The sequence below is a fragment of the Melopsittacus undulatus genome, chromosome 6 (genome assembly GCF_012275295.1).
Source record: "Melopsittacus undulatus isolate bMelUnd1 chromosome 6, bMelUnd1.mat.Z, whole genome shotgun sequence".
NCBI classification, from domain to species: Eukaryota; Metazoa; Chordata; class Aves; order Psittaciformes; family Psittaculidae; genus Melopsittacus; species Melopsittacus undulatus.
This window is the reverse complement of record NC_047532.1, coordinates 28,741,373-28,758,914: the sequence shown is the minus strand read 5'-3', so window position 1 is coordinate 28,758,914 and position 17,542 is coordinate 28,741,373. Positions and strand designations below refer to the sequence as shown.

At 41.6% G+C, this 17,542-nt stretch overlaps 1 protein-coding gene across 15 annotated transcripts in view; it reads left to right on the top strand.

The window, feature by feature from the left end:
* The window catches only part of PRRC2C (proline rich coiled-coil 2C), a 77,293-nt gene that overhangs the window by 29,728 nt on the left and 30,023 nt on the right, over positions 1 to 17,542 (top strand). For 9 of the 15 annotated variants that reach the window (XM_034064168.1, XM_034064165.1, XM_034064171.1 and 6 more), the window contains exons 6-21: positions 702 to 952; positions 1,339 to 1,418; positions 2,298 to 2,431; positions 2,515 to 2,602; positions 2,879 to 3,020; positions 4,090 to 4,164; positions 4,899 to 5,514; positions 6,343 to 6,512; positions 7,136 to 7,382; positions 9,401 to 9,614; positions 10,236 to 12,599; positions 13,860 to 14,068; positions 14,674 to 14,828; positions 15,293 to 15,632; positions 16,098 to 16,183; positions 17,136 to 17,324. In XM_034064168.1, the coding sequence (XP_033920059.1) occupies positions 702 to 952; positions 1,339 to 1,418; positions 2,298 to 2,431; positions 2,515 to 2,602; positions 2,879 to 3,020; positions 4,090 to 4,164; positions 4,899 to 5,514; positions 6,343 to 6,512; positions 7,136 to 7,382; positions 9,401 to 9,614; positions 10,236 to 12,599; positions 13,860 to 14,068; positions 14,674 to 14,828; positions 15,293 to 15,632; positions 16,098 to 16,183; positions 17,136 to 17,324 (5,360 nt within the window). The remainder of the gene's footprint in view (positions 1 to 701; positions 953 to 1,338; positions 1,419 to 2,297; positions 2,432 to 2,514; positions 2,603 to 2,878; positions 3,021 to 4,089; positions 4,165 to 4,898; positions 5,515 to 6,342; positions 6,513 to 7,135; positions 7,383 to 9,400; positions 9,615 to 10,235; positions 12,600 to 13,859; positions 14,069 to 14,673; positions 14,829 to 15,292; positions 15,633 to 16,097; positions 16,184 to 17,135; positions 17,325 to 17,542) is intronic. The other 6 variants (XM_034064174.1, XM_034064173.1, XM_034064162.1 and 3 more) reach the window with 3 other exon arrangements.

The window sequence follows — 17,542 nt, the reverse complement described above, 5'->3', positions numbered from 1 at the left end:
TAGATCTAAGCACTGCTGTTTACCATTTTTATTGTCCTAACCTATGCTCTGTAGGCAGAAACTGTAAAAAAAAATTAAAATGGACTACCTGGCACAAGTCATTAAAATACCTTCCTTTTCCTGGACTTTTTGCTACACATTCACACCCAGAAGCACAGCCTTCGTCACTTCTATTTCATCCTTATCAGACAGATATACAAGCCAGACTCTGGATATCTGTCTTCACTTAGAAAGATAATGCACAGGTGTATGTCATTTTGAGCTGCTTTGGTGTTTCATGGTAGGCCTTTGCTGCTTAAGAAGCTTGATCTTTCTCTCAAGAGAAAGCAGCAGAATGCTGTCAACAGCATCTTCACACTGAGTCAACAGTGGCCTACTTACCACAGCTAAATCTGTTTTCTCTCCTGTGCTCTTACCAGTATCCTTCCTAAGTTGTGTTGTGTTTTGGAAGGTAGAGTATGATGACTAGAGTGGTCTATAAATTTAACTCGTACACTTCAGGAGCACAGCTGAATGTAGGGCTAAAGAGGATTAGAAAACAGCCTCTGTTTTATCAAGCAGTCACTGCTTTCGGTACCAGATATGAATGTGCATCTGCACTTATTGCTGTTACTGAAAAGTGGGTAAGGAAGAACGTGTTTTCTATTATCTCTTTTTGTAAATCCGTAGTATAAAGTCTGTTCTTGTTTTTTCTCGTACTGATTCTGCCCATGCAGATGCTACTAATTGGAGAGAAGGTGGTAATAAGAGCAACTCACCCAATTCTCCAACAGATCAAGAAGCTAAGGCCCTTGGACAAGAAGATGGTAATGCTACACCAACAGAACAAAATGATGGCCAGAAGGCAGCAGAGAAGAGAGATGTGCGGTTACCACAGGTCCCTCAGCCCAAGCTGAATGGCCAGCAGCAGCCACCTGTCTCTTCTCAGTACAGAGCAATGATGCCACCTTATGTAAGTGATGATTACATGGAAGGTTTTAAAGCAGCCGGGATTGATTATTGGCTCGTGTAATTTCTTCATGCCCCTTTTCATCTCCCTCCTTTCATCCTTTCATCTCCCTCCATGGAACACTTCAGCAGTTCTGCTAGAAGGTTGGGATTGCAACCAACTGCTCAAAGGATGTGGCTGCCTGTTGCCACTTACTGCACCAAGTTTCAATTTGTCAGGAGTTGGTTAACACTCATAATCACACGATCTTGGTGACTTAATGTCACACACTTCAGATACTAAGCAAACTTAACTTGCTGTACTTCCATTGTGATTCTTTTGATGATCTCAGTGTGCTTAATGTAGTTACAATTTTTAATGAATGATTCCTGTTTTTCGACCTTTCTTAGATGTTTAATCAGTATCCTAGAATGGCATATCCTCCCTCCATGCAAGGTCCAACAAGGTTTCCCAGTTCTGAGCTTAGCAGGTAAGAAACCTTACAAGTGTTGTTGTGTGGGTATGAACTCTGTTAGTGACTCAATAACAAAAAAAAAAAGACAAAAAATTGCACTGAGTATTTTGATTATGATCATGCACCGCATAAAAACTGCTACTGGTTAGTCTCAAGTTTGGCTTGTGTGGAGCAGTGCTGTGGAGTGATTTGTGTTTGACAACTCAACTGTGACACTTGAGGGAGTTCTGCACATTACAGGAAGAGCAGGAGTCACTTGGGAACACCTTTGTAACTTCAGCCAGTATTTTCACCTGTAAAAGGACACTTCCATTGTTACCATGAAAGTAGTTAGTTCCTGGTTCTCAACTCTGCTGCTTTCCAGTTAAAGAACTCTAATGCATTATACAATTTATTTTCTTCATTTCTCCATAGTTGATGATGTTTGTGCACGTGCATGAGGAAATAGGGAATGCTATATGCAGTAGGGTATAAACTGGGTGGGATCAGGAAGAGGACAGAAAGGCTGAGAAGGTTGGCTGGGAGAACTTGAGTGTAAGAGTAGGGAGAAAGTGCAGAATCTTTGACGATGGGAAAGCTTGAAAAGTAGAAATATATATGAGGTGGATTAGTTAGTGTCAAGAAGGATGCCAGATCTATGTGGTGTTGTTTGAAAGCTGCAAGGCATTTGATTTTCTACTGTCAACTGGTGTTTGGCTTATTTGCTATAGCATCTAATCTTCCATCTGGTGTAGGAGTAATTATTGAAACTACAGCAGTCACACATGTGGATGACAGTTATACTGTATTGAGAGAACAGTACTGTATACTTCAAATAATCATCATACAAGGTGACCATTCATCTAGTCGTGGATAAATAATGACAATGGCCATTGTTTTCCTCTCTTTTCTTAGAGGGCCAAGGGGAAGAGGACCCCCTTCATGGTGTTCAGAACCTATTGAGCGCCCATCCATTCTTAGTGCCAGTGAACTTAAAGAACTTGATAAATTTGATAATCTGGATGCTGAGGCTGATGAAGGCTGGGCAGGTAAGAACATCAAATTAATGATTTTTGTTATTTGTGCAGTGAATCTTTCTGAAAGATTAATTGAATATTTGGTTATGGATCAGGTGCTCAGAGTGAAGTGGATTACACTGAACAGTTGAACTTCAGTGATGATGATGAGCAAGGAAGTAGTCAAAAAGAGAAGGAAAGTGGGTGAGTCAGTGTTGCCAATTAGGTGTGAATGCCACTTAGTGTCTGGAAAAGTTGAATGAAATGAATGCAAGTACTCATTCCAAAAACATTCCTGTAATTGAATACTGTATTAAATCGCACAATTGCCTGCAGACTCCAGTCAGCTGGTGGGTGTGTACTACTGTTCCTTGCTGTGAGGAGCTTTTGCACTTGCTAAAAAACATTGAGAATAAAAGATAGATCACTAAATACCTACGTGGAATACCCATTCAATTTTTCTTATTTCTCTGCACATAGTGATGAACAAACACCATCAAAAGATTCCCAGAGTCCTGATGGCCAGAAGGAAGCAGATGAACAGACAAGTGCTAAGTCTGCCACCCAGGTTTCCACAGCAGCAGCCAAAGGGTCATATGGCAAAAGTTCTCAGCTTGATCAGGTTTGTGTTCTTCTCTTCTGGTAATAGCCTCATCAGGAAAGGTCTGGCTCAGGTGTCTTTACAGGCAGGTCAATTAAAGTTATGAACATGAGTGAAAGCATTAGCTACTGAAAACATTATCTGAGTTCTGGTAACTGATCAAGTGCTGCTCAGTCAATTTAGCTGGTTCTGGTCACAAAATAAAAATAGTATGTCTTCAGGTAGTGTGTTCTAATTCACAGCTGTGAGGGGGTGAGAACACTTGTGCCAGTGCGACTGTACTCATAAGCTTTAACTCAATACCCTTGTCTGTCCATCCCTGTAACTGTGAATGAAGCCATTCTGGTGTCATCATGCTTTATAGTGGCACAGGGTAAATAGCACCCAGTTGACCCACACATTTTTTCAGGATGTGGGGTTTTGGTTATTTTTTGGGGAGTTGTTTTCTTGTACCATGACCCACTTTTCTCAGTGCAACTTAGCAGGAATGTGTCAGTTCACTTCGGGTGTCTCAGGCAGATTTTTATAGAGACCATGTAGAATGCATCAGCTCAAATGTTTTGGTTTTCAATTTACCCTCTGGTAGAGGAAGATTGACAACCACCTCAGCTTATGCCTACTTCAGTCCTCTTTTAAATCTATTTCCCCTTCCTCTCCCCCAGGAAAAGCTGCCATTGGCCTTACATGAAAATTTCCCAGAAATGTATTGTCTTGACACCAGTAATAACGAAGATGGGGGATCTTGAATTGTTTTTGCTTGTGCTTTCTCTCTCTCTCTCTCTCTCTATATATATATATATATATATATATATAAAGAACGTGTCTTTCAGGGTTGGATGCTACACTGAATCTGAGGAAAAATAATGTAGTAACATGAAGTCTGGAATATAGATGTGTGAATTTTTAATTGTTTAGTGATCAGTACATAACATGGAAATTTTCTTGCCATTGTTTTACATGGTAATTTGTATCATGTGCAGATAGTTCCCTAGGTGGGGTATCTTAATGCCATGGAAAACAGTAAATCTGAAACTTGTTAGCTTGACTGTTATGAGCTTGCTTAACCCTGGTGCTGTGTTTGATCCAATAGGATCGGGGTCCAGCACAGCCTTCTCTGCATGAAAGAGGTGGTCCTGCTCTTCATCCAAAGTCTATTCTACCACTGGTAAGAATGATTAGAATTGTCTTTATTTACTTTAGTTAAATTCTTTAATGCTGTGTTGGATGGGTTTAGACTAACAAAAGTAAAAATATGCTTCACATAGGGATAAGCCTTTTCTTTTGCAAAAAAAATGATTGTAGTACTTGGCCAGTAAGAATGGGACCCCAACAGAACTGTGCTGCTAATTGTGTAAAGCAGCAGTTACATGAAATGCATGAGAGCTTCAAATGCTTTCAGTTATCCAACCCCTTTTGAGAACTAGAGAGGACAGGGGCTTAGGAGCACTACTGAAGTAGTGATGCAGATAGGGAGATGTGAAGTCCCAGATAAAATGTGTACATAGTAGCTTCTTAGAATTCTTGACAGTCCTAATTAAGATCTCTTATCCTGAGCTACATGGAATTTGGCTTCTTGGGGAACTTTAGTCTGAGACCTGTCTTGAGTTTCTGTGATTTTTGAGCAGCCTATAATCAAATCTAAAAGGTGTTTATCTTTGCTCTCTGATGGTGATGGGGAGGAGTGACATGAGCTCAGAGAATATTTACCTCTCCTTTCTGAGCTCACTGCATGAGTGTGAACTGGAGCAGGCAGGTGAGGGCTTGCTTTTCTTCCAAATCTTGCTTTTCTTTAAGGTGTCATGCAAATACATGTGCTGGTAAATAGTTAAGTTGTAGTATTTCAGCTGGCTGTTTATGTAACACATGTTCAACTTGACTCAACTGATTTTAATATTGCAGCACCCTCCTCCCCCTGATCGCCAGGTAGGACCTGGAAGGCAGGGACCCTTTCCCCCTAAACCTGTACCAGACGAAGATGAAATCTGGAAACAGAGGAGAAGACAGCAGTCAGAGATATCCGCTGCAGTTGAACGAGCCCGTAAGCGGCGAGAAGAGGAAGAAAGAAGAATGGAAGAACAGCGCAAAGCAGCTTGTGCTGAAAAGCTAAAACGGTTAAATGAGAAATTTGGCTGTGTGACAAAACCCTCCCGGGAAGACCCTCTGAAGGAGCGGGAGAGAGAAAGGGAACGGGAAAGGGAAAGAGAGAGGGAAAGGGAGCGGGAAAAGGAGAGGGAACGGGAGAGGGAACGAGAGAGAGAAAAAGAGAGGGAGAAGGAAAAAGAGAGGGAAAGGGAGAAGGAAAAGGAAAAAGAAGAAAAAGAAAAACTGGAGAAGGCAAAAGAGCAAGAAGGAGAAAAAGAGAAAGAAAAGGAGATGGAGAAAGAAGAGAAGGAGAATGAGAAGGAAAAAGAAGAGGAGAAACCAGTACATGAGGTTCCTGAGGCTGTAGAACCTGTGGCAACACATGTAGTAGAAAAACAAGAAAGTGAAAACAGGAATAACAAGGAAGAAAAAGGTATGTTTGCACACAAGTAGTTGTCTGCCTTAGAGCTGAACCACAGAGCATAGTGGTAATCTGGGAGTCTAATTCGCATATCTAATTAACCCAGTACATCTAGATCACTTATTTCCCAGGCATATTAGAGATGCTAACTGTACTTTGAGCTTAGACCCATTTACCAAGCTCATCAAAATGTTAAAGGAAAAATTTGGTTTATTGTTTTAGGCTGGACTTTGAGGAATGTGAAAAGAGAAACAGGGTTTCTTGTCTTGATAAAGGAGGTTCAGCAGCTCATGGTGCTAGAAAGCAATGTAAATTATTTCAGCTGTTCTGTTCTTTCAGGAAGCCTAGAGAAGTAGACATAAAGAGCAGGTAAACTTGATGCAATTTTGTAGTGGAACTTAAATGTCACAGGAGAACTGCTAGACTGTGCTTAATAAGGTTGTGTTATCCTCTAAATGAGTAAAAGCGATTGTAAAATCAGACCTTGGTTCATTTAAAAAAAAAGTTTAATTCAAATATAATATGGTAGCAGTGATACAGCCTTTTTTTCTTTTTTATCACTTGATAGTTACAACCTAAATGCTAGTGTTTGATTACCCAGTGTGTTTGAGTTTAAAAGGGGCACTGAGAGATGTACTAACAGCATTTGTCCTGTTTGAGGGGTTGTTCTCAACTTTTTTTTGCCTTTATTTTAGATTTGGAAACTAAGACTGTGATGATAAAGAAGGCAGACTGTTTTTATTTTAGGACAACATCCTTTATCTGACATTCTGGTGAAACTGTCGTAGCTTAAAGATTCACATTTGTCTCATGTGGGTTTGTTGGGTTTTTGTTTTTCAGAAGATCAGCCAGTCTTTACCCGACAAGATAGTGGTCGGAATGAGAAAGAGGTTTCACAGGTGACTCATGAGAGTGAGCCAGATTCAGGATCTCAGCCTCGTCCTGCTGTTTCCTCCGGCTATTCTAAACAGTTCCAGAAATCATTACCACCAAGATTTCAGAGGCAGCAGGTAACTGAGTTCATTAAAAGAAGGAAGCTCATTACAAGAATGGTGTCTTCAGCCTTATGCTTACCAAGAACATGACCATAGGAGTTTCAGAAAGCCTAAGCTGTTGGTTTCCAGCTTCTGTAACATCTATGGCATTGGCAGCACTTGTTTTGCATGAAACATGTTTTGTCACTTGCAAAATATGCAAGCGAGCTGAAATGAAGTAGGCTTTTGAAACTGGCCAGTTTTAGCATCAGTTGGAAGCAGAGCATTGCTGTGTGGTTGTCTGTGGAACCTGCAGTCCGATGATCATTGTTTCTGCAGCTTTTCCTTAAAAGCTGTGAAACTCACAAATGTAATTTTGACTTGGATCCTATGGTCTGAAGAACACTTTGCATTAATGACATGCATGAAGAATAGGTTGTTCAGTGTCTCAGCTGAACATCAGTAGAACTGTAGCTATTCTAAATTGTCCAGTCTGGTTTACTCCCCTTTCTCCTAGTTCATGCTGATGAGTGTTCGCAGTTAACTTTTGGAATACTTAGTGTCCTGGAGATAACCGTACTTGTGGTTTCCAGGGTTTATTTGAATTCTGCTCAAGTCTTTGTTTTAAAAGTCTTGTAATACTGCTTTCTGTTACACAGGAGCAAATGAAACAGCAACAATGGCAGCAACAACAGCAAGGTGTCCTTCCCCAGTCTGCTCCCTCACAGCCTTCTAGTGGCCCTGTCCCACCACCCCAGCATAGACCCCTTTACCAGCCGATGCAGCCACATCCTCAGCATTTAGCTTCAATGGGCTTTGATCCACGGTGGCTTATGATGCAGTCTTACATGGACCCACGAATGATGTCAGGAAGACCTGCAATGGATATACCTCCTATTCATCCAGGTAAAATCTGACAACATTTTTAACTGTTGCGCTTTCCTGCTTTTGAAATAGAAGTATGTATACACATAGAAACATAGAATCACAGAATAGTTAGGGTTGGAAGGGACCTTAAGATCATCTAGTTCCAACCCCCCTGCCATGGGCAGGGACACCTCATACTAAGCCATGTCACCCAAAGCTCTGTCCAGCCTGGCCTTGAACACGTGCCAGCGATGGAGTGTTCACAACTTCCTTGGGCAACCCATTCCAGTGCCTCACCACCCTCACAGTAAAGAACTTCCTCCTTATATCCAATCTAAACTTACCCTGTTTAAGTTTCAACCCATTAACCGCTTGTTCTGTCACTACAGTCCCTTATGAAGAGTCCCTCACCAGCATCCTTATAAGCCCCCTTCAAATACTAGAAGGCTGCTGTGAGGTCTCCATGCAGCCTTCTCTTCTCCAGGCTGAACAGCCCCAACTTTCTCAGCCTGTCTTCATACAGGAGGTGCTCCAGTCCCCTGATCATCCTCATGGCCCTCCTCTGGACTTGTTCCAACAGTTCCATGTTCTTCCACACAATCGAGGAACCTCCTCCATTGCTTGTGCCCGGCTGTACTGTCCCTCCAGTAGATATCAGGGTGGTTGAAGTCCCCCATGAGGACAAGGGCCTGCAAGTGTGAGGCTGTTCCTTCGTGAGGAATCTTCATCCACAGATTCCTCGTGATTAGGTGGTCTGTAACAGATACTCGCAGTAATGTCTCCCATCACTGTTCTCCCTTTAACTCTGACCGACAAACTCTCTGTTGACTGCTCACCTGTCCCCAGACAGAGTTCCATGCTCTCCAGCCTATCCCTAATATAAATAGCAATTCCCTCTCCCCTTCTTTTGGGCCTGTCTTTTCTAAAGGACCTGTAACTTTCCATTCCAACACTCCAGCCATAGGAGCCATCCCACCATGTTTCTGTGATGCTTGTTATAGCATAACCCCATAGATGTGCACACATCTCTAATTCTTCTTGTTTGTACCCCATACTACGGGCGTTTGTACAGAGGCATCTGAGCCGAGCTCCAAATAAAGCCGGCTTGTTGGCTGGAGCGGCTGGAATATCTCTACATTGCTTCAAGCATTTATTGTAGGTGCTGGCAACTGACTGGGTATGTTGGGATGGAATGATACCCTCCTCCCCCAACACATCTAGTTTAAGGCTTTCTTGACCAGTCTGGCAAGCCTCCTACAAAATGGCTGTGTACATATTATACACTATGTATAGTGACAGAGAATGGGTGCGTTTCTTAAAACTACATTATTTTATTGCTTGGGAGAAAATAAATTTTAATCATACCAAAACCCCATGAAATTTTGTTACTTGATTCCATATGAGCACCTCTAGAGCCTTACTAGATTTGTGTTTTCAGATTCTTGGCTCTTAAAAAGTCCTCTTGAATTTGTGGAATGGGTGTCTGACATGCAGTTAGGAAAGCTATTGTGCACAAATAATACAAGTCTGGCATGTAATGTAATGGAGATACTTATCAAGCTAATGAGCATGGGATATCCTGAATGAGTCCAAGGAATGAACAGAGGAAGTGGCAGGTTAAGTAAAGACGGTGAAAATTGTTGAATTTCTTTAAAATGCTAAATCCCCTTCCTTCCTCTCCACCCCCCTGCCAAAAAAAAAAGGGCCTACAGTACAAAAAAGCATGTGTGTGTTTGCTCATGTTGCCTTTTGCCATTCAGATTTTACAGCAGAAAGGTAATCTGCAAGTATATGAGTCTACAGACCTGATTCTTTCCCTTATTTTAGAAGCAGACAGCTTTTCCTTTTGTTGGCACATAGGATACTAGTGTTGAATATGATTTAGTAATTCAGAGGTCACCTGGCAGTGAATAAATACTTTGTTTCAACAATGGAAGGAAAGGAGATGGAAGAGAGAGAATAATGTTTTTCAGTACCTTCTGATACACTTTGTCTTCAGGTAGATTTCTTTGCTAATGTTAAATGTGTTTTGATTTTTGAACTTAAATCTGTCACAGGAATTATGCCTCCAAAACCACTGATGAGAAGAGACCAGATAGAGGGATCAGCAACTAGTTCAGATTCATTTGAACATATAGCTCGTTCAGCAAGAGAGCACACCGTTCCTTTGTCAGAGCCCCGCATGATGTGGGGGTCAGACCCATATCCCCATGCAGAACCTCAGCAGTCTAGCTCTCCTCCCAAAGTGTTAGAAGAGCCTGACAATTTGAGGTAAGTCTACGTTATGTATTCCTGCATGTCACTTCTCCAAGCCATGCATATTTACACACTTGGCTGTGTAACTTAGGTTGCAAAACACAGTTCAAACTTACTGGGTTATAGCTGCTTTTGGCCCAAAAGGAGTTGTGACTGGCGATGCAGTGTTCTTGGGGCTGTTGTATAAAACAGAAGATGTGCCTGCTCTGTAGTAGGGTATAGAAAGACAATTTACCCCATGATATTTTGAATTTTCAGTTTTGTAGAACAATTCTACAGTGTTGTCCTGTTCTCCATCTGCCCTGCATCCTCCCCATACCAGAGAACTTCTGTCTGATGTGTATTAGTTTCAAAAGTGGTGTGTTAAATACAAATGAAATAAAGCAAGACAGTTACTTTTGACATTTCTTGCATGAAGAGTGATCAGGAAGGCTTCCTCTACATCTTTAAAGTACCCTTAATTTTCTTTTTTGTGCAGCTGTCTTGAGTAATACTTGTGATACTTGCCTGCTAACGTTGGGGCTCCATTTAAAATTGCATGTACATTAATCTTTCATTGAAGCAGAAGATTTATTTTAGTAAATGTGAGTAAAATTTTTTCCTTCACCCTAATGTTCTTAATTGTTTGCTGCTTAGGTCTGAGGCACACTTGGAGCAAGAACGAGTTGCTGTCCCTGCCACTGCTTATCCTGTAGAACACAACCAGTTGGACTCGCATCCAAAGACAGATTTCTTCAGAGAACCAGGAGAGATGGAGGTACAAAAGTTCCCAAGCAGGCCTTTGGAAGATGTACAACCTCTCCAAACTGACACACCTAACACGGCAGTTAATTTTGAAGGAGTGAAGGAGAAAGTTACACGTAGCTCTCCAGAAGAATTGGTGCCTGTAGGGGAAAGTCATTCTTCACTAAAGAGAAGCATTTCCCATGGTTCAAGTCACTCTCTAAAATCAGAAGACCAGAGGAATGAGACAGCAACAAATATACCTAAATTAAATAACAGGCCTCTTGAGACAAAGGAGACAATTGAGAGACTTGAGATTAAGCCAAAAAAAGAAATTCTGATCAATAGTAGGACACTAGAAGGACTAAAACCTGAAAAAACTTTCAAACCTAAGTCTGAAACAAGATGGGGCCCTAGGCCAGGTTATGGCAGGAGAGATGAAGGTGGTGATAGACCAGTAAGAAGATCAGGTCCTATTAAAAAACCTGTACTTAGGGATATGAAGGAAGAGCGTGAACAGAGAGAAGAGCGTGAGCAGAGAAAGGAGAAAGAGGGAGAAAAGACAGCTAATGAGAAATCTAGCAAGCCTGAAAAAAGTGAAAGAAAGGAAGCACCTCAAGTGCCATTGCCTCAGACTGAGCCAGAGACATCTGCCTCCAGTGGCGCTCCTCTGGCTAAGAAGACAACCCAGGATACTGCTGTGACCCTGGCAAGCCAAGAGAGGGGTCAAGCTGAGACTGCAGCTAAAGCACTGGTTCAGACACCCACACCTCCAGTCTCGCAGCAGCTACCAGCTGCCCAGCCTGTTGCTCCACAGCTTCCCCCTGCAGTACAGCAGCAACCACCAGCTCAGCCAGCAGCACAGCAGCAACCACATATTCAGCAGCCAGCTGCTGCAATGAAGGAAGAAAAGCAGACTGAGAAGGTGGTTAGCAAAGAGGGTGTAGAAAAACCACGATTAGAAACCAGACCAGTGAAAAGAGAGCCTGGCTTACCACCTCGGACATACTGGAAAGAGGCTAGGGATAGAGACTGGTTTCCAGATCAGGGATACAGAGGCAGAGGTCGTGGGGAGTATTATTCTAGAGGTCGTAGCTACAGGGGTTCTTACGGAGGACGTGGTCGGGGCAGTAGAGGCCATAATAGAGAGTACCCACACTACAGAGATCCTAAGCCTAGATCAGACCATGTGCCTTCAGGGCCTGTTAGGCAAAGAGAAGAGAGTGAAACTCGCAGTGAGAGTTCTGACTTTGAAGTAATCCCAAAACGGCGGCGACAGCATGGTTCAGAGACTGATTCTGACAGCGAAGTTCATGAAAGTGCAAGTGACACACTGCTTTCAGACAAAGACAGTCTAATCAAAGGCAAGCACCCAAAAAGAGAAGACAGAACTGATGGCAAGAAGCCTCCAAAGCCTCTGTCATTCAAACCTGAACACAGTATCAGAGTAGACAACAGATCACTAGAAAAAGCATACATTAGAGATGATGAGAACAAACCCAAACCAGGATTTCTTCCTAAGGGAGAGCCTTCGAGACGAGGCAGAGGAGGAATGTATAGACGTGGTGGTAGGGATCCTGGTGGACGTCCTCCGCGTCCATCCACAATAAGGAGACCAGCCTACAGAGACAATCAGTGGAACCCTAGGCAGACAGAGATCATTAAACCAGAAGATGGAGAGCCTCCAAGAAGAAATGAACATTATGGTCCTATACCAGTTGATAAAAGACCTCCAAAATTTGAGAGAAAGTTTGATCCAAATAGAGAAAGACCACGAAGACAAAGGCCCGCTCGGCCTCCAAGGCAAGATAAGCCACCACGCTTTAGGCGCCTAAAAGAAAGAGAGGCTGCATCAAAGATAAATGAGGCAGTAACCAGCACATCAGCAAGTGCCACAGTTAGTAATACAGTTAATGAACCCACCACCACTGCTCTGGATGTGTCGGAAAGTAAGACACCAGACTTGTCAAACCAGAATTCTTCAGACCAGGCAAATGAAGAGTGGGAAACAGCCTCAGAAAGCAGTGACTTCAATGAGAGGCGGGAGAGGGATGAGAAGAAATCAGCAGATGCAGCAGCACAGGTGGCTGCAAAGGCAGGAGAAAATGCTGGAGCTCCAAAAAGGGAAATAGCCAAGAGAAGTTTCTCTAGTCAGCGGCCTGGAATAGACCGTCAAAACCGACGTGGCAACAATGGGCCAGCTAAACCAGGGAGGAACTTCTCAGGACCTAGGAGTGAAAGGAGGAGTGGTCCTCCACCCAGAAGTGGAAAAAGAGGGTGAGCACAAATTTCTGTTAGCATACATGGTCAGGGTCTTCTGTTGTCCTCTTGTGGTCCAAAATCATAAGTAATCTTAGATTCGTAGAATGGCAGAAAGGAGTAAGAAACGCATGCATCTGTGGCTGTGTACTTTTGGAGTGTTTTTGGGGTTTGGGGTTTTTTTTGTATGCAGACACTTGGAACATGGAGCTAAGAGGAGAGTATTCTTGTATGCGCAGTGTTTAGAAATGCCTAATTAAAAATCGACATTACAGTGCTGCATGAGTTGAGCTATGTTTTTCAAGATTTGGATGCAAACTAGAATGGTAATGTGTGTGGTTTGGCAGCTGATACATAAACTGCTGCATTGCATTTAAGATCACTCACTTACATAAACAGACATGTTGAGAAATGCTTGCCATTGAGACTAAACTTTGTTTTCCTATGTGCTAAATTTGACTGACACTTGGTAATTACCTAATGCTACTATTTGCCCACTGTTTTTGTGCCACACTGCATTGTAGTCTGGTAAGTGGGAAGCAGGACAAGAACTTCTTCCATTGAATGTCTACCCTGTACTCTAAGACTCCTGTGCTTGTAGGTTGCTGTAGTCTTAAATTCAGGTTTTGCCTGAGCTTAAAAACTTGTGATCAGTGCTTTTACCTCCAAATTAAATCTATTAAGAGTTCCATTGGCTAGTCACCTAATGGAGATATTAAAGCAAAAAGTGGGTATTCTGGGTTCCACAGCAAAGACAGAATGCTGCAAATCTGACTTGTGGATTCACATAGCTTTTGGGAAGTGAGCCTGTGGAGTAAGTATATTGTACCTTGTTTATATTTGCTCACATTGCATACTGTATGCTTTTAGTTTATTTGGGGTTTGATTTAGTTTTGTTGGGTTTTTTGTTTGGTTTGGGTCAGGGTTTTTTTGGTTTTTTTTTTTTCATGTCAGGATTTACTGCAGTTGAAGTATACTGAACTGCATCCTTGTTGAGCTTTGGTACCTCTAATTACATAGACCAAGCCAGAGGTGACCTTAAAATCATGTTTTGGGTTTTTTTCCTGCGGTTCCTCTTGGCAGCAGGGCATTTGATACATCCCCAGGACAGCTTTTGCTGTTAAGCTGCTTCCCATTGAAAAGCTGAAAGTAGAAAGCTTGGTGCCTACTAAGAAATTGCAAAGTAGGCACGGCCCTAAGTAGGGTCTGTGTTAGATTGTTAGCTCCTTCCTGAGTGTTCTTTGTGGCTGATAATTACTCAATTTTTTTCTAATGTAGACCATTTGAAGAGCAGACAGCCACTGTGCCTAGCGTTGATCCCACCAACAGCAACTCTTTGCATCAGGAGGATGGAGGTGTTACTCCTGCAGGCCAAAAGAGCACCAAGGATGCAACTAGCAAAAAGAGAGAAGAACCTAAGGCTGGTCCAAAGAAACCTAAGGAAAAAGTCGATGCCTTGTCTCAATTTGATCTTAATAATTACGCAAGTATGTATTGGTAATATCCTGACAAGAATTTGTAATCCTGCTAGATCTGCCACATATAGAGCTAGATGTTTGAAAGCTTACAGGAAAGTGATCTTTTTTTTTTTTTTTAAATACCAAAATAATTATGTACTTGAGTACTGGTACCTTTGTCATATCTAATTAATGTGTGTGCCTCTGAAGTGGCAAATCTCATTGTGTATTTTTATGAACAATAAAGATAAGAGCAATTTTGTTCTATCACCTGATCTTAACTCTTATCATTCGTACCGTTTTCCACCACATTCTTAATTTGCTTAACCTTCATAAACAAGGGCAGTGGATATCACTGATATCCTTTATAGCTAATATGCGAGGAAGGCTGTTCATGAAGTGTTCTTACTTCATCAAGAGTCTTGGACAGGAACCTCTAATTTTTCAGTTCTTAAGGATTAACTCCTTGTCTTCAAGCTCAACATCAAAGTATTCTGGCAAGCAGAAGCTTACCTCTGATCAGGACCAATATCTGTGGGGAAATAGCTTCCACTCTAAAGCAGATTTTGGCTTGGTGCGCTGCATCTGAAGCCGTTAAAACAACAGCATCTATACCTTTACTTATATTTCTGTAGGTGTTGTGATCATTGATGATCACCCTGAAGTGACAGTAGTTGAAGACTCCCAATCTAACTTGAATGATGATGGTTTCACAGAAGTGGTGTCTAAGAAGCAACAAAAACGCCTGCAAGATGAAGAGCGTAGAAAGAAGGAAGAACAAACAGTGCAGGTACAAGACCAGCATTTATAGTGGGGAAGAGGTCCTTGCAGTACTGGGAATGTTGTGAAGTGTGCAGTATCTTCCTTCCAAAGAAATTGTATTTTCAACTTATAAAATATAATTAGATACTTGTATTAATATGAAGTTGTTCACAGTTAGTAAATAATACTAATTTTTATTTAGTCATCTTCGTGTTCTGTGCTTCCTGATTGGGCACTGCCGGGAAGGTGAAACTAGCAAACTGAAAACACTATTTTTCATACTGTGATACAGATTTATACTATTGCTTGTATATTGGTTGGTCCCAAGAGAAAAATGGATGAGAAATCATTGCTCCTGTAATTAAATACCCCTAAAAAATTAAGTTCTTTAAGCCAGGGTTAATTAGTTTGGTTTTTGCTACAACACAATGTACAGTTGGTTGTCTGTACAGAGTTATCAGCTGTTAGAATAAAATTGGCTTCTGCTTACAGGTGTGGACCAAGAAAGGATCAAGTGAAAAAGGCCGAGGTCAGAATTCCAAGCTCCCACCCAGATTTGCCAAAAAGCAGCAACAGGCAGCAGCTGCAGCTGCACAGCAGGCACAAGCTCAGGCACAAGCTCAGGCACAGCCTCCGTGTACAACGCAGACTCCAGGTCAGCCACCAGCTTCTGTTCAGCCACCAAACCAGGCTGCAGGAGGAACAGCCAGCCCAGAGTACACAGTGTCAGGCAAAGTTCTGCAAAACACTCAGGCTCACAATGGTCTGGGAGCTGAATTATGGGAAAACAAGGTGCCTCCTTCAGCAGTTCTAAATGACCTCTCCAAAAAATGTAAGTTGTGTCTTTCAGATTTGGGATAGGGTAAGCACTGTAGTTAGAGAGTGCTGATTGACAGCTCTCTGTTGATTTCTCATTTCTACCTGTATTGTGCGCAGGGAATAGAGGGCAGCATTCCCAAGTGCAGTGTTGTAACCTATGAATACCTCTGCAAAGAGATTTTTGCAGTACAATATTACTCAGTGGTTTACATATTTTCTTTGTTCACTATGAATGAGCAGCTGTCACTCCTTTCAGAAATTTTGTTGGGCTTGATCATATTTCTAAACACGACGATTGCGCCACTTGGAAACAGCTACATAGGTAGCATATTGTTAACTGCTAAATAGGTTAACAGTTTCTTCACCAAAGCTTATTAATAAACATCTATAGTTTAATTCTCAGTCAATTGATAACTTTAGTCAAAAGTATTTAGCAACATTGAGGGCAGGGTTAATCCTCTCTCTTCTTAATTGTCAGTGGGACCCATTAGCCCACCTCAGCCACCTTCCGTCAGTGCTTGGAACAAGCCTTTGACATCTTTTGGTTCAGCTACATCTCCAGAGGTAAGAATGAAGGGAAGAGTAGCTGTATATGAAGTTTACCCCAGTTATATCTCATTAGGATTGGCCCTTTATTCAGACGTGCACTTAATTAAACTAATACATGTAGAATTCCGTGAAGTTGGAAGATAGTACAGAAACACAGGATACACAGGTTGTTGCTTTTATGACTGCAACATAGGAAAACATTTCTCTGTAATGAAAACCTAGCCATTCACATATTCTGATGATAACTGTTATTCAGTGCATTTTTAAAGTAAAAATATTGCTTAGTTTGCATGTGAACACTTGTGTAGTTCAGTAATGTAGATGGAAACAGGATGTCTCCAAGGAACTAAATATTTTGTGTCCCTTCTTAAGTCAGTGGTACAGAAAGCAGTAGATGCTTGCCTTCTATGTTAGCCCTACTTATCCCATGGAATTTGCATAGCCCTAAATTTACATTAGAAGTCCTGTGGTTTTGTTGGGCTTTTTAGGTCATGAATTTATTTCAGACAGTAAGAATGTGACATAACTCTTAGGGGAGACCATTTTAACTGCATAAGGAGATCTGGAAACCTTTAATTTCTTATTGTTCCTCTTGAACATTAATTCTTGAATTTTCAGGAGAATGTTGTGAACCTGAATCTGGACATTTTAATATGGCGTTTGTCCCTCTCCCCCTTCTCTATCAATTCATTAGCTTGATCTTTTTTACGTATTTCTTCACTGCTTTTTTTTCTTACTTTTGAGCTTGTATGAACAGTTGGAACTTGAGGAGGAGGAATTACACATTCATAGATAGTTTATTCATACAAATGTATTGCAGTTACAAATAATACTTTTGCTGGCAGCAGATAAAAGTACCCTTTTAGTGGTTTTTGACTGGGCATATTTTGTGCTCTTTTCTGAGTCACTGGCATTGTACTGATCTAGAAAACTTTTAAAATGTGTTTAATGTTTACTTTTTAACTAGGGAACAAAGCCTGGGCAAGAAGGTGGAGTTGATCTTGGTATAGAAACTATTCAGTTTGGAGCCCCAGCTTCCAGTGGCAGTGACAATGAAGTTGTCCCTGTACTTTCTGAGAAGTCCACTGATAAGCTACCAGAGCCAAAAGAGCAAAGACAGAAACAGCCTCGGGCTGGACCCATCAAAGCACAAAAGGTAAAAGGTCCTATCTTTGGTACAGACCTTTAAACTTCAAGAAGTTCAAGGGAAAAGAGGTTGCAAATAATGGAATAGAGTACTCCTTCACTTAGGACTAAACTGATAAAAATTACATTTCCCTTTTATATTTCCTAAAACAATCAACAAGTTGGTCCTTGCAAAGAAGACAGGGAATTCAGTTCAAGAAGCAGGTGTAAGTAAACAATATCCTCGCC